The sequence below is a fragment of the Ahaetulla prasina genome, chromosome 7 (genome assembly GCF_028640845.1).
Source record: "Ahaetulla prasina isolate Xishuangbanna chromosome 7, ASM2864084v1, whole genome shotgun sequence".
Lineage (NCBI taxonomy): Eukaryota > Metazoa > Chordata > Lepidosauria > Squamata > Colubridae > Ahaetulla > Ahaetulla prasina.
In genome coordinates, this window is record NC_080545.1 from 24,222,292 (window position 1) to 24,245,621 (window position 23,330).

The 23,330-nt window shown below is 38.9% G+C and overlaps 1 protein-coding gene across 1 annotated transcript in view; it reads right to left on the reverse strand.

The window, feature by feature from the left end:
* Positions 1 to 709: 709 nt before the first annotated feature.
* The window catches only part of TTLL8 (tubulin tyrosine ligase like 8), a 34,736-nt gene continuing 12,115 nt past the window's right edge, over positions 710 to 23,330 (reverse strand). Inside the window, exons 4-14 of the mRNA XM_058190531.1 lie at positions 22,707 to 22,863; positions 21,315 to 21,379; positions 19,548 to 19,676; positions 14,656 to 14,770; positions 12,726 to 12,842; positions 12,301 to 12,481; positions 11,389 to 11,537; positions 10,359 to 10,605; positions 8,258 to 8,693; positions 5,465 to 5,933; positions 710 to 915 (exon numbers count right to left, since the gene is read on the reverse strand). Of these exons, the coding sequence (XP_058046514.1) occupies positions 710 to 915; positions 5,465 to 5,933; positions 8,258 to 8,693; positions 10,359 to 10,605; positions 11,389 to 11,537; positions 12,301 to 12,481; positions 12,726 to 12,842; positions 14,656 to 14,770; positions 19,548 to 19,676; positions 21,315 to 21,379; positions 22,707 to 22,863 (2,271 nt within the window). The remainder of the gene's footprint in view (positions 916 to 5,464; positions 5,934 to 8,257; positions 8,694 to 10,358; positions 10,606 to 11,388; positions 11,538 to 12,300; positions 12,482 to 12,725; positions 12,843 to 14,655; positions 14,771 to 19,547; positions 19,677 to 21,314; positions 21,380 to 22,706; positions 22,864 to 23,330) is intronic.

Genomic DNA, 23,330 nt, shown 5'->3' on the forward strand with positions numbered 1-23,330 from the left:
CTCTTTTGGTGTCATAAACTAGCGTCCTTCAGACCACTGAGTGTTTCGCCACAAAGGTTTACTTACGGACAAACCTACAAATCAATAGAGCAGTCCCTTCTTGACAAGATGCTAACTTGACTTGCAATATCATTCCTGGAAGAATCTCTTGGGCAATTTTTCCTGATTTTTATTGTTTTATGTCAAATGTAGTGTTTATACTAGTCAAGCACTAATCTCTGGTTTGCCTGCTGTAAACAAACCTCTCCACTCCATTTGACTACAAAGTAACATGGGACATGGGTAGCGCAACAGCCAAAGAGGACAAAGGGATTGAAATCTGAAAAACTGGCTTCCTTTCTAGTCAATTGACACAAAGGCATCAATCGGGCTAAGGCTACAATTTGGAATCTGTTCTATCTACAAAATCCATTACTTCCCTGGTGCTAATCACCTTCCTAGAAGAAACTTTTCCTATTTAAATATGTCCATCCAAATACTGATAAGGCTCATCTGCTTTTATGCTGCCCTTAAATGTTGAATGGTAAGATTTAGACTACTAACAACATTTTGTCAAATTCCTATCACATATTTGATAATTAATGGGGGTTCGGGATGTTTTACAAGGACTTTTTTTTTTAAATACAAGGATGGTTCTTGAGCTCTACTTTATCTTTTAGGGAATTGGTTGTAAAAAAAAAACCACTATCTCAAGGCACGTTGAATAGAGTCAGAAGTATTTTGGAAACCCATAATATGGGGCAGCCACCCTGGTCTTGGCCATCTTTTCAGGAGCAGAACACGGACTCATAGGTAAATATGAACCTCCTTGTAATACAGTTGCACAAAAAGAGCTGCAGTGTTTACAAGTTTTCTCCGACTGGAAACCATCTCCACAAACTAGGCATGGAGTCTTCTTGGTTTGGTTCTGTAGACCTTTAAACAGAGAGCAAACAATAATTCCAATCAATACTGAATCACATAGCTTACCGTGTCCCGCTTAACGTGTTTCTACGAAACGAAAAGAAGTGGTAGTTTGTGTCAAGGGTGTTTGGTCTCTTAAATGAAATACATATAAAACTTTAACTATTAGACATTGAGTTTCCACCAATTTCCCAGCTTTAGATGTTACTTCTTTAATCGATTGTTTGCTGTACAAGCACATATAGTCTTCGATTTACAACAGTTTATTTGGTGTCTGTTCGAAGTTTCAACGATACTGAGAAAAATGACTTATGACCATTTTTCAAGTAACCACTGTATCATCCTCATGGTCATATGATCAAAATTCAGACGTTTAGCTACTGATTCATACTTACGACAGTTGCAGTGACCTGGGGTCATGTGGTTCCCTTTTGCGACCTTCTGACGTGCAAAGTCAATGGGGAAGCCAGTTTCACTTAGCCACCGTGTTACTAACTTAACAACTGCAGGGATTCACTTAACAACTGTTGCAAGGAAGGTCGTAAAATGGGGCAAAATTTAGTTAACAAATGTCTCATTTAGCAATAGAAATTTTGGGCTTCATTGTGGTTGTAAATCAAGGACTACCTGTACACGTTTAATCAGTACATGGTGTTACTCATGGTTAATATGAAGCTATTCTTCCTTCATCCCCTTTTTGTTATTATTGTGACAGCCTACGCCGGGGGTGTCAAACTCAATTTCACTGAGAGCCGCATCAGGGTTGCGTTTGACCTCGGAGAGGCTGGAGGTGCATGGCCAGGGTGGGTGTGGCCAGCTCAACATCACTCATGTTGGTGGCACCTGTGATGGCCCGAGTTCTCTGCCAGCAAAAACCGGCTTCCAAGCTCCATTTTTGGCTGCAACAGCCTCCTACAACCTTTGGCCAGGGAAAACGGAGCTCACAAGGGCCACATGTGGCCCTCCAGAACTCTATTTTTACTGGCAGAGGCACCATTGGCCAGTCCTTCACTGCTTCCAGGGCAGCCCTGCGGGCCAGATCCAAGCATCTCACGGGCCAGATCCACCTCCCGGGCCTTGAGTTTGATACCCCTGGCCTATGCAGATTTTTTTATTCTCTTTTATCAATAGACACTGGACCAGTAAAAAACTAAAACCCATTGTGCCTTGTTATCGATGCACAAATACCTCCCTAGCATTATTTTATAGCACTTGTTTTTAATATCCAAACCAAGGTTGTAAAATAGTGTTCAGTTTTTTGAGTTTGCCCAATCAAAGGTCGGGGAGGGGAGAAGAAAAAGTATTTGATGTTTTGTATCTATCATGCCAAAAGTCTTAAGTGCATCTCTAAGTACAGTTCCAAACACTGTATATGTAATTTAAACATGTGCAAGTGGATTTGTACTGATGGTGAGTAACAGGAGAGAAAACTCCCCTGGGAGAAATGTAAGCAATAAAGTAATCAGCAATTGACTACCATGGTTATAACGGGCAGTGAAATGTAGTGCTATTTCACTGACATCTCCAAAGCATCTCTAGTTAACAGGGGAAATGACATGAGTGAATCTACCTTTATGGTATATGGTGGTGACAGACTGTAAAATTTCACTTAAGGTAAAGGTTCCCCTCGCACATATGTGCTAGTCGTTCCCAACTCTAAGGGGCGGTGCTCATCTCCGTTTCAAAGCCCAAGAGCCAGCACTGTCCAAAGATGTCTCCATGGTCATGTGGCCGGCATGACTAAATACCAAAAGCACACAGAACACTGTTACCTTCCCATCAAAGGTGGTCCCTATCTTTCTACTTGCATTTTTTACGTGGTTTTGAACTGCTAGGTTGGTAGAAGCTGGGACAAGTAACGGGCGCTCACCCCGTTACCCAGCACTAGGGATTCGAACCACTGAACTGCCGACCTTTCGATCATCAAGCTCAGTGTCTTAGCCACTGAGCCACCGTGTCCCTCTAAAATTTCACTTAGTCATGAGGAAATGTCATTTTTACACATTGTCCCTTTCACATGTGAAAATGACACTAGTACAGGGGTGAAATGCTCCCGGTTTGGACCGGATCAGCCAATCCAGCAGTGATGGCAGTGGGTGGTTTAGAGAACCAGTAGCAAAAATCCCTGCCCCCCTCCCTATGCCCACCCAATGCCTGGTCGCCAGCTTCCCCGCTTGCCACTTCTTTTAAAAAAATGCTTTTAAAAGGTAAAAAAAGAGAGGCTGTGACGATCCCAGCTGAGCCGCATGATCGTCAGAGCCTCTTTTTTTTTACTTTTAAAAGCATTTTTTAACAACCTATTCGGCAGAATAGGTTGTAAAAAAATGCTTTTAAAAGTAAAACAAAAGATCACGTGCCACAGCTGATCACACACACACACACACACACACACACACACTGTTCTACTTACCCCATGCCTCCTTTTGGCGTGCACTGCACAGCACCTTGCATTTGGTGCATGGTGCGCACTGCGCATTTGCATGTAGCACACATGCACAGCCAGCGAACCAGTAGTAAACTGGTTCAGATTTCACCACTGCATTAGTATCTTGCACAAGGATGCAATCTCATATTGCAAGTGTGCAAAATCAGGCTTCAATGGCTTAATTGTGAAGAAATTAGTCCTTAATAAACCATAAAGTGAGGATTATCCCAGTTGGCAATTCCCTTAAGAACCATTTCTCCATTAAGAGGAACGCTTCATCTTTATTAGAGGTTTCCTGAATTAGCTATGAATGTACTTCTTTGTTTAAAAGAGATCATAATAATTCGTTAGGGATACAATTCTTAAACAAAGCACATGCAATTTCTGGAGATTTTGGAGGTTAGATTTGGACCTTCTAAGATATTTTATTAAGAAAAGAAACAACAAAGAGCTTCAACCAAATTGGGAATGCAAGGATAGGAAAGGAGATTTCCCACCTTCCCATTCTGAAAGTGCAATCAAGGAGATTGATTCAGTCAGCAGAGTTTACATGATGACTTCGCGTTTCCTAGTGCAGACAGGAGAATTTAGACAAGGGAAATGTGGCCCAGAGAACACAGTGCTTAACTTCTGACCCATGACGATATATATCATCTAAAGATATGTATGCAGTGGGTTTGAGGTTAAAGTGCCTTTGAGTCAAGCTTGATTCCTGATGGCATATGTGGACCCAAACGTACAACTAACTTGGCAATACAGAAGTCGTTTACTAAGAGGGAGAACTGAGAAATTTATCAAAATTATTTGAACCACACAACTCGACCAGGGTAAAGCAATAGGTGCAATTTACACAGACTTCTGCAAAGCCTTTACTTCAGTGGTACACGACAAACTACTGTTAAAACTAAGCTCTTATGGCATTTTTTGCACAAGTGAATAGCTGTGTTCATGTCAAACAGGCAACAAGTAGTCAAAATAGAGAGTGCTCTATCAAACCCTGCACCAGTTAACAGCGGTGTCTCCCAAGGCAGCGTATTAGGACCCACACTCTTCCTGCTTTACATAAATGACCTTTGCGATCATATTATAAGCAACTATGTCCTCTTCACTTATTTATTTATTTATTTATTAATCAAACTTATATACCGCACCATCTCCCGTAGGACTCAGGGCGGTTCACAGGCATATTAAAACAATATAATAAATAAGCATTAAAACCCCGTTAAAACTAAATATTATCATGGCCTGATCACTAAAACAGTAAAAACCAATAAAAACCCCATTAAAATTTGCTAAAACATTTTATCTTAGGCTAGTCCAGCGCGCTGAAATAATAGAGTCTTCAGTTCACATCTGAAGGTCCGGAGGTCGGGGAGTTGTCATAATCCCGGAGGAAGCTCGTTCCACAGGGCTGGTGCCGCCACAGAGAAGGCCCTCCCCCTGGGGGCCGCCAACCTACATTGTTTGGTCGACGGCACCCTGAGGAGGCCCACTCTGTGGGAGCGCACAGGTCGTTGGGAGGCAATCGGCGGCAGAAGGCGGTCTCGAAGGTATCCCGGTCCTAAGCCATGGAGCGCTTTAAAGGTGGTAACCAAAACCTTGAATTGCACCCGGAAGACTACCGGTAGCCAGTGTAGGCCGCGCAGGATAGGTGTTATATGGGAGCAATGCGGTGCTCCCTCTATCACCCGCGCGGCCGCATTCTGGACTAACTGGAGCCTCCGGGTGCTCTTCAAGGGGAGCCCCATGTAGAGAGCATTACAATAGTCCAGGCGGGAAGTGACAAGGGCGTGGGTGACTGTGCACAAGGCGTCCCGGTCAAGGAAGGGGCGCAACTGGCGGATCAGGTGGACCTGATAAAATGCTCCCCTGGCGACGGCTGTCAAATGATTCTCTAAGGACAGCCAATCGTCCAGGAGGACGCCTAAGTTGCGCACTCCCTCCCTGATGACGTAACACTATTCATTTCATGTGCTCATGTCCATGTTTATACTTATACATGTTATCTCGTACATGTCTGACAAACTAAATAAAATAAATAAAATACACATCATTTAACTATTTCAACTTGTATGCGTTGTATATAGTATATATGTGTGTGTCTGTGTCAGTGTATGATTTACATATTTATTTTACCTGTATCTTTAGAGGGCTGAAGTAATGCCCAATCTAATGTATTTGAATTTGGAAAGCTGGTGGCTGCTTGATTTCCAGTCTGCTGTTTGGTTTCTTTAATTGCCTTGGTCTTTTTTGTATCAGGCATGATTGCTGCTTCTTGGAGAATAGTTATGCGAGGGAAATCTATGATCTTGATAGGCTTTTTGGGTGTCGACTTTACTTTAGTGCTTTTCTCAGACTTCTTCTCCAGAGTCTTTGGCAAAGTGCAAAGAGTATTATTTCCAAGTTTCACTTTTATGTTTTGCTTCTCGTTGATAGGTGGAATTGAGTCTCCTTTACTTTCATGATTAGTTGTAGGCTGCAATATGTTCAACAGGGGGTCAGCAAAATTAAAGTTACTGATGACCGCATGCTTTCTCAGTTTCTTTAAACCGATTCCTTCCACAATGAGGTCTGTAGAATTAAATGGTGGCATATCCAACATGGGCTACAGAATAAAAAGAACACTATTTTCAGTGTTAGTTTTACAATTTTGTCTTATCAAAATAGATATCAGTTGAGAGATGCTCATTCTCTAAGTTGTGGATTGATAAAGAAATGGAAAATGTCTGCTAGCTCCCATCTAAAAATAATTAGGACTCTTCTAGAGATCTGGTGAATATCCAGTTTATTTGTTTGGTCTCATATTTTTTTTAGATTTTATTCTGCTTTTTTTTCCATATAGCAATAGCACTTAGACTTATATACCGCTTCATAGTGCTTTTACAGCCCTCTCTATGCGTTTTACAGAGTCAGCATATTGCCCCCAACGATCTGGGTCCTCATTTTACCCACCTCGGAAGGATGGAAGGCTGAGTCAACCTTGAGCTGGTAAGATTTCAACTGCCAAACTGCAGCTAGCAGTCAGCTGAAGTAGCCTGAAGTACTTCACACTGCGCCACCTCGGCTCAAGGTGATGAATATACCAGCATTTCTTCCTTATTTTCCCCACAACAGTTCTGTAAGATGAATTGGGTTGAGGGAATGACAGGTCCAACATTATCAAGCTGATTTTTCATGCCTGAGGCAGGACTAGAGCTCAAAATCTCCTGCTTTCTAAGCCACCACCTTAACAACTAACCAAACTGCCTTTTTTTATTTCTAAATTTATTTCTGAAAAGGTATTCCAAATATCTTGGAAAACATTTCCCTGGTGGTACCCTCCCAAAATCAGTCCCAGAGCCTGTTGATTGGATATAATCACAGCTATCATTCCATGGCAAGATTATGTATTAATCTTCATTTGATTGTGCTGAATACTTAATGATTCAATGCCTTTTACACTAGTACAAGCATGCAAGGGTCTAAACCTGTATGGGGTCACCCCATATAAAAGGGAAGCTTTCCCTCTCCTCACCATTTCTGCTTTGCAAAATCATTCCGTAGGAGCATCAAAAAGGGGCCAATTGATTATTTGGGGAAGGGGTTACATTTATATTTCAGAGGAGTTTTCAAAATGAATGACTAATGGGAAGTGTTTTATTAAGGTGCATTAAAAGCAAAAGGAAGCTATACACAATGTATTTAATGTAGTGAATAGTTTAATAGTTTAATTTTATGAAAGTTAGCATAATGGAATAGTTAGGGGGCAACCAGGAATGGGAAAACCCAAGTTCTTGTCTTCCTTTAGACATGGGAATCATCTAAGTGATTGTGAGCCAGCCACCCTCTTAGCCCTAGCTGGCATCAAGGTTTGTGACAAGCTGACTGATGAATAGAGCCTCTTGTTTTATCATGCATTGATCACTTTGCTACAATTCAGCAAGCAAGATGCAAAAGCAAGTGGAACCTGCAACCCAATGCAACAAATGTTAAGAATAACGACAAAAATGTTTGACTGCATATTAGCAAGTCTAAAAAAAGACAAGTCATTATCATTAGAATCTATTATTATCATTACTTTATAATGCCTTGGTAAGGCCACACTTGGAATATTGCATCCAGTTTTGGTCGCCACGATGTAAAAAAGATGTTGAGACTCTAGAAAGAGTGCAGAGAAGAGCAACAAAGATGATTAGGGGACTGGAGGATAAAACATATGAAGAACGGTTGCAGGAACTGGGTATGTCTAGTTTAACAAAAAGAAGGACTAGGGGAGACATGATAGCTGTGTTCCAATATCTCAGGGGCTGCCACAAAGAAGAGGGAGTCAGGCTGTTCTCCAAAGCACCTGAGGGTAGAACAAGAAGCAATGGGTGGAAACTGATCAAAGAAAGAAGCAACTTAGAACTAAGGAGAAATTTCCTGACAGTTAGAACAATTAATAAGTGGAACGACTTGCCTTCAGAAGTTGTGAATGCTCCAACACTGGAAATTTTTAAGAAAATGTTGGATAACCATCTGACTGAGATGGTGTAGGGTTTCCTGCCTGGGCAGGGGGTTGGACTAGAAGGCCTCCAAGGTCCCTTCCAACTCTGATGTTATGTTATGTTATGTTATGTTATGTTATGTTATGTTATGTTATGTTATGTTATGTTATGTTATGTTATGTTATGTTATGTTATGTTATGTTATGTTATGTTATGTTATGTTATTAAAGAGACCCAGGGAAATAAACCAGCATTATGTCAAAATGCTTTCAAAGTTACTAAAATTTAATTTTGCAAGTGGAGAGGACATTCTTCTGAAAGTAGAATTTGATATTTCCCCATCATTATTATTATTCATATTCTGAAACCATTCTTCTAATTTCTCTAACCATAATTAGATATAGTTATAATCAAAGTATTTTATATACTACTCAGCTAGGGAACAAAATGGAACACTTCTTACTTGTCTCCACAGAAGTTCAAAATTTCCAGTTTCACAATTTTTCTCAAGCTTCTTGTCAAGCACAACCTTAATTGTGTCTTCTTGCACTTTAGCACAAAGATCCATTGTAATCGGAGTAGAAGGATGCATAGTTGGGCTACTATTGATTTCAATCAACCAAGGTTTGAAATCACTGCCAAGAATGAAATCTGCTCCATACAGTTCAAAGCTGCTCCTCCGTGCTTCCACTTGCTCCTGAGCCATTTTCATTATATATATTAAGATTTTTTTCATAGATGGATAGATGATGTTGCACCAAACATGGCCAAGGCCTCTCTTCTGCAGATACTCTTGGAATTTGCTACTGGACCACATGTTGTGATATGGCAACTGAGCACTACGATCTGATGCATTTTTGTAATTTTTCTGGATGAAATTATTGCAAAGATGAACGGAGCTGTGGAAATTATATGGACTAGTTAGTCTTGTGCAGAGATTATACCAAATATAAAATATGAATATAAATACCGGGGGGAAATTGTAAGGATAATCCACTGAATTAACTTAATTCTCTTATTTTTTCTCTTATTTTTAAAAAAAGTTATAGGTACCCTAACTAGCATCATTTAAAAATTAAAGTGATCTTCAGTGTACTTAAATTATTCTGTGATCTAATGTAAAATTAAAGAATTGCAAAGGTTTTGCTCCTGATAAGGTTGTATCACCTGAACAATCTAGCTCTACGCTGATTTGGGGGAGGGGCAGCAAGTGGAAATTGTTAGTCATCAGCAAGCACATTTTTGGTAATGGAGTCATTTCTACCTTGCAATCATAACAACATGACAACTTGCACTGCATTTCACCTTGATGTAGAGCAGGGGTGTCCAAACTTGGTCCCTTTAAGACTTGTGGACTTCAACTCCCAGAGTCCCTCAGCCAGCAAAGCTTTTGGCTGAGGAACTCTGGGAGTTGAAGTCCACAAGTCTTAAAGGGACCAAGTTTGGACACCCCTGATGTAGAGTGTTGAGAAGTGATCAAAAGCAGAAACTATGTGAAATGCGTTTAGAACTGGACTAACAATGTACTTCTACTTCGACTTGAGATTTACTTCAGGAAAACAAAATAGCTTGGTTCTGAAGAATTTTGTAAAGTGACTGCATCTAATTCATTCATTTTTCTCAGATCTTTCTTTATCTGTCCCTAAAGCAGATTCCATGAGTTCAAATGCAGTTATATATTTTCACTTCAGTTACGTTGCATTTTAAGAAAATAAAATAATATCTTCTTCTTCATGCAAATCGATTTAACTTATTTAAATTTAAATTCTTATTCAGCCAGAAATGCTTCCGTAGGCAACTACACATCCAAATCCAGCCAGACTTATTCTAAATTATTTTAAAATCAGAAAAGCCACAGCAAGAGCATTCTATAGCACCCCACACTGGGCTCAATGATGCAATGGTGTTTTTATAATAGCCAGTGTACCAAAACAGCAAAATCATGATTCTGTCATGTTTTATTTGCAGGACTGTTCCCTAAGAAAATCTACCATACTACCAGATCAGATAGGATGGGGGCATGCTAGTCCCCTCCCCAAAATATAGGCATCTGATAAGAACTAGGAAGGATGCTTTCTCCATGGCAGCCTCAGTTGTATGGAACACTCTGCCCAGTGGTGGAATGTGGCAGGGGAAGGATACTGAAAAAATCCCCATTTCCCCCCAATCAGCTGGGACTCAGGAAGCAACGAATAGATGGGAGTGGGGCCAGTCAGAATTTTTACTACCGGTTCTCCGAACTACTCAAAATTTCCACTACCGGTTCTCCAGAACTTGTCAGAACCTGCTGAAATCCACCTCTGACTCTGCCCCCAAAGTTCAGCAGGCCCCCACCCCATTAGTTTGCTATAAGGCTTTGAAGACCCGGCTTTTCCCCCAAAAGCTGAGATAAGACTAGATAATCACAGTAGAAATCTGATCTGGTACCAGGTTTTTGTTTTTAATGGGTGGCCATAAGTTTTAAATAAATAAATGTTTACCTGAAATAAAACCCTCCATAGGATATTATCCATATACATAATCACATATCGTGCAATCAAAATTAGAAGTATAATCTTGGTTACCTGTGAAGATTTTCTAAGGAAAACCGCTGAGTTGAAAATCTGAGATAGCTTTCTTTGTAGAACCATATAGTCAGTGGGTTCCAGTCTGTTATAAGAAACCACTGCCTAATATCAAATTTTGTATCATAAATGAGGAGTGGTTTCTCGATATACTTTTGGACAACCCATTTATGATCTTTAATTGGAAACTGATCAGTTGGTTCAACTAGTTTCAATATTTCATCCAGTCGATTTTTGCATACTATTTCTGGAGAAAAAGACAGGAGAATTATCCTTTGGGCTTCAGGATATACCAGAATTGATAAGAATATTGCATATTATTCACAAACATTGTGCTGCCGGATCACTGCTACTTGATGCTTTCAATCAAAAGTTTAACTAATACTACGATTGTGTTGCTCTTTGTCAAATGGAAAATGGAAAAATCTTGTAAGAATGTATTTTATTGGCTCTAAATTTTGACACAAGAGCATTGACTTTTTTGTTGGGATTTTGATCTTGGCTGATCTCGGTTTCTACTTTGAAGGTTTCATTATCAAAGTAGGTAGCATTATCAGTGCTAACTTAATTTATTTGGTAATTTCTCATTGGTTTCACAACTTCTTGATTTTAAGATATAATCTCAATACATGGTTCCACAAAAGCTTAGAGGTTTTTTTAATAGTGGAATGTGTGATCTGTTGCTTCGATTTAATAGTAATTGAGAAAAGGATAAACTCAGAAGCAATGCAATCTTTTTCTAGAAAATGAATTACTTTTTGACAAGAAAAAAGAATTATTTCAAAGAGACGGAAATGTTTATAGACCTCTATAAAACAATATCATCTCTCTGAATAAAATGTTTCAAAAGTAGATACAGGTTAATCATCTTTTCTAATCTAAGAAAAAGACCATAATGAGAGATAATTGGCCTTCTCTAATAACTTCTCTGCTCAACAAATATAAGATTCAAACATTTCCAGACATTTACTATAGAATAAACTATCTGTATTTGTAAAAAAATAAAAAATAAACTACCCCATAATCCTACCTCTGCCACGGGATTTTGCTCCAGGTTTAATGATCCAGATGTTATGAAGACCATCAATCTCTTGCTGTGGGTTAAGTAGCCTAATTTTGTGCAAAATATTTTGACACTGAATAAAATAACTGTCTGCGTTACAAATAACTGCCTCCTCACTGGAAAAAAACAAGAAAATTAAACCAACCCTGTAATAAATTTGTATTCAAAATTATTACAGTTACAAATTATTTGGAGTACTGCATGACATTTTAAGGAATAAGTTAGGAAATTAGGATATAACTTCAGTTCAAGGATCTCTTTGGGAAAACGAGTAGATTCAATGTAGCTCAGATATACATCAAAATTTTTGATCCCCCATATTTCAGGGGGGCAGTGTGCAATTTTGAAAGCTTCTGATGAAAGTCTACCATGGAAAGACAGGCGGTTTCATTTTTCACAAATTTATTGTACTGGAAACTTGATAAGTTAATGAAGTCCCTCCTTAACAGTTCCACCAGCTTCCACTGCTGGCTTGTGTCTGACAGAAGGATGAGGAAAATAATTAAGAGCAGCAAGCACTTTTCTTTACTGACTTCATGTTTTTGCTTCACTAGTGTATGTAGGGTGACAATTTTGCAAGTGACATGCATGCTCTTAATGAAGCATTTGTCAGATGCTTAAAAATATCTTTGTCGATAGGTATCTGCATTTTTTTTTACAAAAGAATATATGTTTTTGCCTTTGAGCCACAGGTTTATCCATAAAGAATTAAAACCAATTAATCCAACAAAAAACATATGATGAAAATCCTACAGTATATATTCTGCATGTATCAAATTATAGTTTCCACCAAAAAAAGAGGCCTATAAAATTAAGCATCAAAATAAACATGAAGCTGATAGTAATTTTCAGTTAGCAGACGTGGAAGTCAACACTTACTGAATGAGAGAATAGTAATGATCAATGAACTGATTCCATTCTGTTTCTGAAAGTACTGGAACATCCTCTGTCTCTGCGTCAATGTCTCCGTGTTCAAATTGTTCCAGGTAGGTTTCACATACTTTGCATGCCATTTCTACAAGTTCTCCAGGAAGCTCCTTCACTTTCTTTACCTCATAATCTAGGAAATTGAGGCAAAATGCTTATCAGTGATGGCACTTTGTATGCAATCTATCTCTCCTTAAGGCTTCTTTGTAAGGTCCCTGTCATTGGGACACATAACATTTATGCAGTCCAAAATTTGCCAGAGGAAATAAGTTTTGTAGATTTCATTAAAATCAACATGGAAAATAAAAAGGCAAACTGCCACTGCCACAAATGGACATTTATTCAACTATAGAGACAGCCACAATTCTAAAGAATACCTTTAATCTCAATTGCATCTTCTTTATCACTGTTTTCTTTAGAGGACCAGTCATCAGAAATATGCAAATTGACAACCCATTTAATTACGCAGAAGGCTGCTGTTTTTCTGAAGTCATCTGAAATACATGACATTTCTTTTAAGCAGCAAATTGTCTAAATGATAAAGCAGAAAGCAGAACTATAAGCATATGGTGAAAACAGCACCAAATCCATCCAGAACCATTATTAAACTGCAGTCACATATTTGGTCCCATTTCCACAAGGGCAACACGCCAAACGTGATGTGGTATTGGAGAGTTATTACTGAAAGTCCTAGTCTTGCTGCGTATCATTAGGAGAGGATCTTAGTACACTGTGAATGTTAAAGTAGTGTAGTCTTGGATTGTCATTTTTTTCGAAAACAAGAATGTTCTTTCTGGAGTAACAGAACTAACAATTCAGTGCAAGTGCAAAAAATCTAGAGTACAATCTGGTTTTGTGAAAATGTCGGCCTAATATTGTCATATTTCTTTTATTGCATAAAAATAATAAGTTTAAGAATATGAAAGTTAATACTGAATCATTATTAAAATGAATAAACTTTTAGGAGAAAGGGGTTAACTTGCAATTGTCTGCTAGGAATAGTACATGATAAGTAGAACCTATTCAGTCTATTCAGATATTTCCATAGACACTCAGTTCCTGACCTTATCCAGAATAAAAATTAAAAGTGATAACATATAAGCAGGGGTGGGCTGCTGGGGGTTTGCAGGGGTTCTGGAGAACCTCTAGCTAAGATTCTGTGCAGTTTGGAGAACCCCCAAATCCCACTCCTGGCTGGCCCCTCCCACCCTACCCCATCCCTCCCAGGAGTCCCCAAGCGGCCATTTTGGATGCAGTTAAATGCAGGGTGCACACAGAGGCTTGGAAAGGGTGAAAAACAGGCTGACTGGAAGTTCGGGAAGACCAGAAATGGGCCCATTTCCAGTCTCCAGAGGGCCTCTGGAGCCTGAGGAGGACATTTTTGCCCTCTCGGAGGCTCAACGAAAGCCTCCGGAGCCCGGGGAGGGCAAAAATGCCCCCCTCCCGTGGTGCAGAAGGCCGACTAGGCCACGCTCACCATGGCCACACCCATCCAGCAACCAGGCAGAGAACCCCTTGCTAAAATTTTTGAAGCCCACCCCTGCATATAAGTGATATTCAAAATCCTAAAATTTAACATTGAGGTCCTGCTAGCTATTCTCAGATTGGTTCTGATCACAAGCAGTCAAGAAAAGAACCACAGCCATCTTCAACATGGACAAGTTCTACATTGTCTCTATTACATTTTTCATTCCAATCTGCCAAAAAAGTTCTTGCTATTGCTATTTTGCAGGATTTTTGTAGAAGAAAAAAAAGATTGATGCAGCCATACAGAAGTGTCATTATAATGCTTGAGTATCAAATAATTGGAAATTTTTGCCGTAGTGTTATAGCCAAGTACAAAACTGTGCAAAAAAAGGAATCTAAGATTTAAAAAACTTTAAAACAGGTCAAGAGATTGCATAATCCTGTAGGAAAATAAACTTTCTTAAATCGGTCTATGATGATTCCTAAATCATCTGCAAAAAGCAAAATTATTACAGTACATGGTTGTGAGTTTGTAAAACATTCCTTCTTCAAGGCAATAAATGTCAGGAACGTTGCAATTTTAATGCACATTTAAGTGTTAGTTTTATTCAACTCAATGGATATTATTTCCAAACAAATGTAACTAAGATTGTAGTGCTGGTATATCAATATGGATATTTTCCCTAATTTCCATTGGACTGGAATAAGTGCTCAACAAATGCATGCATTGTTACAGAATTGTTATAGATTTTTAGTTGCTTGCTGTCAGCCACAGCAATAAAAACTCTTCCACTGGCAGGTTTTCAGGGCTAAAAATGAAGGAAATTTAAAACAACTCACCGATAAAAGCAGATTTCTCATCATTTATACAGATGGCATAACACCGAGGAAAGAAACTGTTCGGGTTCACTGACACATACCAAGGCAAATTCCTCAGGTGCAAACATAGTCCTATCTATAAATAATACATATATATGTTCATTTATCAGTGCTTTTATGGACAATAGTAAACTAGCTCTATCCAGGAGTGAATACAGTTAGCATACCAACCAAAGTCATTCATGTACTTAATAATGCTTTGTTCAATGTTTCTCAGTCTTAGCAACTTTAAGATGTGTGCATTAAGATATGTTCCCCTGGCTGACTGGGGAATTCTGGGAACTTAAGTCCACACATCTTAATGCTGCCAATGTTGAGAAACAGCTTATTGTATGCATTTTTTCGGAGCTCTCCTTGTACTTGGTCTGCAAGCTGCAGCCCATACAGCATCTGGCAGTCATATCACTGTTCATATTCCACATCTGTTCATATTCCAGATCTGCTAAAGCATCTATTCTATTGACAATTTGTTGTTGAGACAGATTCAAAGGTTTTTTTTATATAAAATATAAACATATGTCATGGGATTAGTATCTACCACCTTCTTAATTACAAACATGGCAAATCTCTGAGATTGTCAAGGCAGGTTTTACTTATTATGTGTTGTGCCTCGCTCGCCCCCCTCGCCGCAGCCGGGCCCCTCTCATCTCCTGCCAGACACTGATAGTACAGAAGAATGTCCTGGCATGCCTCCAGCCCCCAGTCCTGGCACCGTGCCCGGACAAACGGAGCAGCTGGGCCCCTCCCCCACAGCATGTGAGCCTGGGGAATGTGAAGCCAGTCACGAGCTGGAATTACCAACAGCTGGGCTGGAATTACCAACAGCTGGAGGCTGGAGAGATCCACGCTTCCGGAGAATGGAGAGGCGACGTCAGCAAAAGGAAGGGAGGGGCAGGCCTGGATAAGTGCTGAGTCATGGAGCCACACCCCATGGCCTATATAAAGGATCTGCTTTCTGGCATTCTCTGAGTCAGGCAAAGTCTAAACTGGATTGCTGAAGTCATACCTTGGATTCCTGCCTGCCCTGAGGACTCTGATAGGACTTTGGCAGAGCTGCAGAGGCACGCTTGATACGGACTTCCCCGACCCGGCCGTCAGAGGAGGAGTGGGACACAACATTATGTCTCAAGGACCAAGGAAGATAATTTTTAATTTTATTTTGCATAAAATGCTTTAAGGAACTTTATATATAACAGCATTAAAATATGGAAGAGAAGAGCCTTCTTTGCCATTGCACCTACCCTAAGGAACATCTTGTCCCCTGGAATGAGGTCTCCACCAAACCTCCTGACCTTCTCTAAGAGCCTGTTGTGGTCTGCCAGCAGCCTGCGGAACTGGCAACGGAGTTGGACAGCGATGAGGCTGAGGAAGAACAGGGGCCAGTCCTGGAGGCTGGGGGAGGCCCAGATGAGGGTTCTGCGTCAGAGGCTGAGGTGGGGCCAGGGAGTGAGGTGCAGAGTCCAGAGCCTCCAGAGACTGAGAGTAGTGAGGCAGAGGAACAGGAGGAGCCTGTTCCTAATGCATGCATGAGAAGAGCTGCCAGAAGGCAAGAGCAGCTCAAGCAGAGAGGACGACTCAGGAGTAAGGCCAGAAGATAATTGGCCCCTCCCATAAGGCTTAAAAGACCAACAACGGCATTTGTGCTCTTTGCCAGAAAACAACGTTGATAGCTTTGTCTTGTTGCATTTGTATCGGTGTCTTCTGAACTTTTGCCAAGAAAGGCCTTTGGCAGTTTGCCTAATTGGACCAAGGTTGGTGATAGGACTGAGGAATTGTGTTTGTTTTTACATTGACTGACTTTCCTACCACCTACTTGGGCCTGGGTCACAACAGAGCCTAAAGACCGGGCTCTGCCAGTTAGGCTGGGGTTCCAAAGGGAGCACATCACAGTGGAAACGATTGATTGATGAACCACAGATCCCACCTCCCTCCCATCCTACTCTGCCCTCCTCATTTTTAATTGGGGGGGTCAGTATTTGGATCTTCACACTATTTTATTTATGTCTTTTAGCTTTTGTATAGTTTTTATCTTTTTAAGATTGTAAGCTGCCCAGAGTTACCTTGTGGTAAGGTAGGCAGCCAATGAATTGTTAATAATTGTTTCTGAACACTGGGCTCCAATGACAGTAATTTCTTTAGGAATACCCTAGAAGCATGCTACTTCTAATAAAGCACAATCCCTTTTAGAACAAGCAGTCCTCTTCCCAATACATGCAATTTCTATAACCAAGAAGCACCCTCCACATGAATTCAAAGCTACTTTATTTCCCATCATCCATACCTTCATTGCATCTAAGTATAGGCTCAAAACATGTCAAGCCTTTCCTAATTAAAATGCTGTGGAATGAGGAGAATGTAATCAGCATATTGATGAAATTCCTGATGAGTGCTCTGACTGGCTTTACAACACACACACACATATGTGCACACACACACAAACTTCTTAACACACACACCCTGCCAATAAACAAAGTGAATATATGATTGAATGGTACCGTAACCGGTAATAGCTGTTTCAGCAGTACGTGAACCACTAAAATAAGCATCACCAGGTCTTTATCCAAAGATATATTCACTACTTCTTAGATTGGTGGGTTCTTAAAACTTAAAATTACCACACTTCCTGGTCTTGAATAATGTCATTACTCCCATGACACACACAAACACAAACACACACCTCTGATGTTTTGCAGAAGTGGTACTTCCAAATCACAAATAACAAATTCTCAACGGCCACATTGCCCTCAGAATATGCCCAAATTTTCCCTCTGGAGATAATTTCTACCAATTTAAGAACCACTGTCCTTCTCTTAGCATGTATAAGCCAAAACAAGTGAGAGTCAACAGAACCTGTGGTTGACTAAACACTACCTATGTCCTCAGGCTCATAAAATGTAACTTCATTCTTATCATATGCATCACAAATCAGCTACTAGGGGCGTGGCAAAAATACATCCCATCACAGACAGATTACCCTATATGCAGCTTCCTCCATCACCACACCATCATTGTATGTGTCAACAGAAGAAGATCATCTGAAACCCTCTGAAGTTATTAATCTGGACTCCAGGCCTCTCGAAACACGTGTCTCTTATGTCAGGTAGTTAAGTTATTCAAAAGGAAGAATAATGTAATTTTAAGTGTATTCTTCCCTTTTAACCCCATCCTCCACCCCTCACTCTAAGATCGGACAGGAAAAAGTCATCTTTCACCACTCCTATATTACCTATGAATTTTCAACTCAGATTTAATCTATTCTACTTCAAATATTCCAATTTGCCCATAACTTGAGTTGTCTAACACAGACAACTCTAAGATCAAAATATACAATTTCCAAAATAATAAGCTTGCAATGGATTCTGGCATCTCTTGTGGATGATAACTAACAAACAAATCTACCTACTACCTATGTAAAATGGCAGAATACTCAATACAGCAATACAAAAAAATTATTTTCATCACATCAAATTACCTGAGCCTTTGCTTGATGGGTAATATATCTTGGATAATGTAAGGGCAAGTCTGTTCCGATGGTAGAACATCTGTTTTCCATTCATAAGATCTTTGATTCAGCAACATATTTTTCCTTGAGACTTTGAAAAATTGTTGCCAATCAGCATAGATAGAATATTGGCCAATAGTTGATTACAAGCTTGATGTGACAGCAAGCAGATCATTCAATTCCAAAAAAAATGTATTAACACTATCAACTGGGAGGACTGCTTCCACAAAACTAAATCCCACAATGATGTCAACCTCAAGATTTGCCAGCATGCTATAGACATTGTAGGGCCAACTAAATCCCCTAAGCCAAATATATCTTCTCCAGGAAAAGAAAGCATTGGCTCCAGTCTCAAATTGGGCAACTATCCCATTACAAAAAGACTTTCCCAGAAAATCTACACTGTTAGCATAGCCAAAGAATAGTCAGGAGGCCAACGAATGCTGAGTAAGTTGGAGAAAAGATACTGGGAGCTCAGCAGAGCTCTATGAAAGCTAAACGAAGTGTGGTAATTTCCTGAAAGACACTAAGAAATAACTGCCTCCTTGTTTTTTCAAAACCTCATTGTCATTGTAGTCCTAAATCATATCTCATAGTTACACCTTAAAGATCTCACTGACTTCATTAGGCATATGAGTTGTTACATCCAATGAAATGCCAGGGTGCTTTTTCCAATCACTGGTGTGTTGTAATTTGCATCAATCTATAAAGAGGGACTGTAGCTCCGGCCCTCTTTAGGCCCATCTTTGCCTCTAGCATTAATTAAAATATTTATAACTAAACAACATTGTTGACAAGTTAAACCACAAGGGGAAGTCTCATATTTCACTTTGTTGTTAAGAAATTCTGTTTTTAAAAAAATCATCGATACCAGAAAAGGAATTTTAAATTTTCAGTCCTCGCATCTCATTTTTTTCTCATCTGGCCTCTGTGATAGATGGGGATATCCACAGGGAGTTAACAAAAAGAACAAGTTGGCATCTATAACCTTTTTGGCAATCATTTCTGATACCAGGTTAAGCTGTTTGTTGGCGAATCCTACTGGCAGATATTGTTTGTTTGTTTTTCTCTGCATCTTTCTTACATGCTTTGGTTTGATGGACAACATGATAGAAATTATGTTCACCACAACCAAAATACTGCCAGGTGATAAGATTGCTCATTAGGAAATAAAATTATGCTACTTTTTGAAGCCTTTCCAATAATGTATAACCTCAAACCTCCAGGACCCAGCCCGTAATGAACCATATGCAATTTATAGGGAATGGGGCTGTCAATTTTTTTCTATACCTATTTAATCTAGTGAAATAGATGAATGCTACGCTATGCTTTTCACTATTTACGTACTTACTTTGGTTGTAAAAGAGCCAGTTCTTGAATAATGGTTCAACATCTGATCAATATGGAGAGTGTAGTAATCAACTGCATCCTTTTTAGTAGTCCAATAAAAAGAGGTTTCTTCATTTCTTACCAATCTAGACTGGCCCAAAGAAGACTGTGTTATGTTTCCACATGGAAAATATTATCCACTTCATCCAATACTCTTTTATAACCCATCTCTGAATTGAACAAATTGAACAAAAACCTTCATTTCATTTAATAGGAATTCCTGTTTGTTCATGCAACTTCTCAAGGAATGAGAAGGTCCATAAGGATCCAAGGCTATAGTTGTTGCACAAGAACAATAAAGCATGGGAAACTGATGGAAAGAGGCATTCATATTACAAGAAAAACTACATGGAAAATGGAAAATGTATGTGATCTGGATTGAAATCAGGATTGGAGTCAGATTCACTGCAGAGCTTGGCCTTCAAGCCAAAGCATATTGATTCTTAGACTGCAAATATTTTTATCCATCTAAGAATAACTCCAGTTTATTTCTTTGTTAAATGTATAACTTTCTTTAAACATCGAAGGGTGAATACATGCATAAAAGTAATCAGTCATTAGTCACTTTCACATGCATACACTGTGCCAAACCTGTGTTCCTATGATGTAAGTGAACTTTTGTGAGTCTTTCAAGCTGACCCAATAAACTGAAAAGTAATCACTTCAGATCATACTACAGAGAAAATTCTGTCCAGTTACTTTCTAGTATTTCCTCTAGAACTGCAAAGTAAGGAGTTGTATTTTAGGGCAATCCAGCAGGATATTCTGGTGAATGTACTACACCCTGGACAATAGGTGGGTCCCTCTCACTGAAAATAAACTTTCCATTCAATTTTTTTATTAGTTTATAATATGACATACAAAATTAAATAATAGAGAAATTGGGGAAGGGAAAAGGGAAGTGGATAGTGGGAGAAAGCAAGAGGGAAAAGAAAAAAAAGGCATTGACTTCCAACTCCTTTGGTGCAGTAAGTGTTGCGGGAATAGAGTGGTGGTGGGAATATCCATTTTTGTGTTCCACCAGCTGGGAACAAGGAAGAGCTATTAATCAACTCAAGAAGATTCTTAGCAGCCAAGACAATAATGTTAGCATTACTGGCACTATTGGGAGGCGGGAATGGTGGCTTTGTGTGGAAATGTCTTTTATAAACCTAGAGTGGATCCATGAGTCCTGATCAATTGCAGAACATGCAACTATACTAGAGACATATAGTTCAGAAGATCACCTAAAGACTTCAATTCATCTTTAAAGATATAACTTGCAGTAAAATAACCATTGTTAAGACACAAAAGAGTATGGGATTATTTTTATCAGAATATGTGCATGGAACCTCCAGTGTAGCTGGGGAAACATCCCACATCAGGATTCTGCCAAAATAAAAAGCAGATGACTTGCACGAGCAGAACCCTACTGAATCATCTTCCCCTCTACTTTTTCCCTCATTTTTCCACACGAAAAATTTCATTTCAAGGGAAAAATTGCCCAATAACTTTTGTGTGGAAATATGAAGAACTGTTCATTTGGAAGAGCCCATAGGGCCTATATTAAGTGTCAGGATGAAATTACTTAAATACATATGATGTGCTGACCAACTGAACATGATTGGACTGAAACCAAAACTATATGTTGTTTTTCCTCTGCTGTGACATGAGTTAGTGGGACTGAGAATCTACTTGGCAAAAATACTAAAAAATACTTACAATAATATGATTATCTCTATAATCTTACCATTATATCATGGATGTCATTTGAACTGATTAAACTTTCTTCTTCATGCAATACTGTCTTGCTTTCTTAAAAAGAAAATACAAAAAGTTAAATAGGCTGTCGCAAAGAGTATGGAAAACACATTATTGCCATGAATTAAAAATTCTATAACATTCAAATAAGGTTAGCCTATAATAGAACATTGAAGTATATGTTAAATGTTTTTAATATTCTGAAAGTTATATCCCAATTATGAAAAGCCAACTTCCAACATTTGAAAGCCTTACTTTCAACATTTATTCCCAAAAATGTGATTAAAAAGATCAAGTCATGAGATAAAATAATCAGAATTTTGACAGTCCCCCACCACACCAAATCTTTTTTCTATTGTCCAGATTCACTTTTATATTGTAAACCAATGTCATTTACAGTCATTAACTTCAAAATGAAAATTTGATATTACAGGCTTTAACATGAGCCGAAGAGAACCAAATTTTCTAGATATTTGTAGCCAAAAATGGCAGCAAAGAGATAGAGCAAAGGTGAATCCAGTTGCTGTACCTATTGAAGCTGAAGTAGTCTTTAACAGGAAGGACATTGCAATAGATGATTCTATGAGTTAAACACAGGTCTCGTCGAAGGCGACGGAGTTCTAAGTTTTCTAAACCCAAGATTTCAGGTCTAGTGGCATAAGGTATTTTGTTGTATTCAGAGGAGAGGAGAACTCTACTTGTAAAATATTTCTGGACACGTTCAATTGTATTGATGTCTGAAATGTGGTATGGGTTCCAGACAGGCGAGCTGTATTCAAGTATTGGTCTAGCAAATGTTTTATAAGCTCCTTATAAAAAAGTTTTATAATATGATGCAAACTTGAATTTACAACAGTTTAAAGAAGCTGTGCTTGATAGGATAGCATAGAAAACATTTGCCTATAAAGTCACCAAGAGTCAAGACAGGACTGAATAGTTAAAAATAAACATTTCCACTAACAGCATACAAAATGTGTTGTACTTAGGTTAAGTTGATTTTAACCAACCTTTTATTTTCCAACAGCTACACTTATTCACAACATTCCCTGACTGGTACTTCTCCCTCTTCACCAATTAGAATAATTGTGAAAATTCTGTAACCTCACAGTAGGTAAAGTTATCATCAAGGGAGATTACTAAATAAGAAACTAGCAATTCTTGGCTTCTTAGGGCAGAGAGGAAAATACATCTGAAAAAGTATATGGTCATAATATCAATCTCAAATAATTCACATGTCCATGACACCTATATGCATTAAAGTTTACCAACCCTGAAAGTAGAGTAGAAAAACATATTTCACAGGAAATCCAAGTTAATTATTTAGGCATTTCTAAGCAAATAAAAAGCAAGGGAAAAAAAACATTGTTAAAAGATCTGTTACCATTTTTAACACCGTTGTCACGTTCTGCTTCCTTCCCTTCATCTTTATGGTCCTGAATGTCAAATTTAAGAATATGCTTTCTTTCCACCCATCCTCTCTTTCTTAAACAAGAGCGAATTACTGGGTAAGGACCACAGATGGTAAAAATTCTCCTTTCCTGAAATCACAAAAGGGTTTCAGAGCCGATGTTAACATAAAGCAATAGTCAGCAAAATGCCTGTGATGGTGTGTTCCTCATCTTTCTCTTTAGTTAATTTTTTTAAAGGTCTCTCTCAAAAAGAAACGGTGATGCACACAAAAAACTATGAAGCTTTGACTGCAGTATCATGGCTGTCATTTTACCATAACGTGCAGATTCTTTGCCATCAGTGTATTGCCCTCAGTGCTTTCAAGCAAGTTAATGTTGTTCTCAATTGGCTGAAAGCTCCATTGGACTTGGATAGCTTATCAAGCCAAATAGTAGGCCAGGACAAAAACTTAATTTGAGAAAGATTTTCCCTTCTTCTTTTTTTTAAATTAAAATTGATTTCTGTAAAAATGTACATTGAATTAAAATTAAACCTAATAAAATTACAGTGAGATGGTTAATAATTTATCCTCAGTCACACAAAAATACCCCTTTGG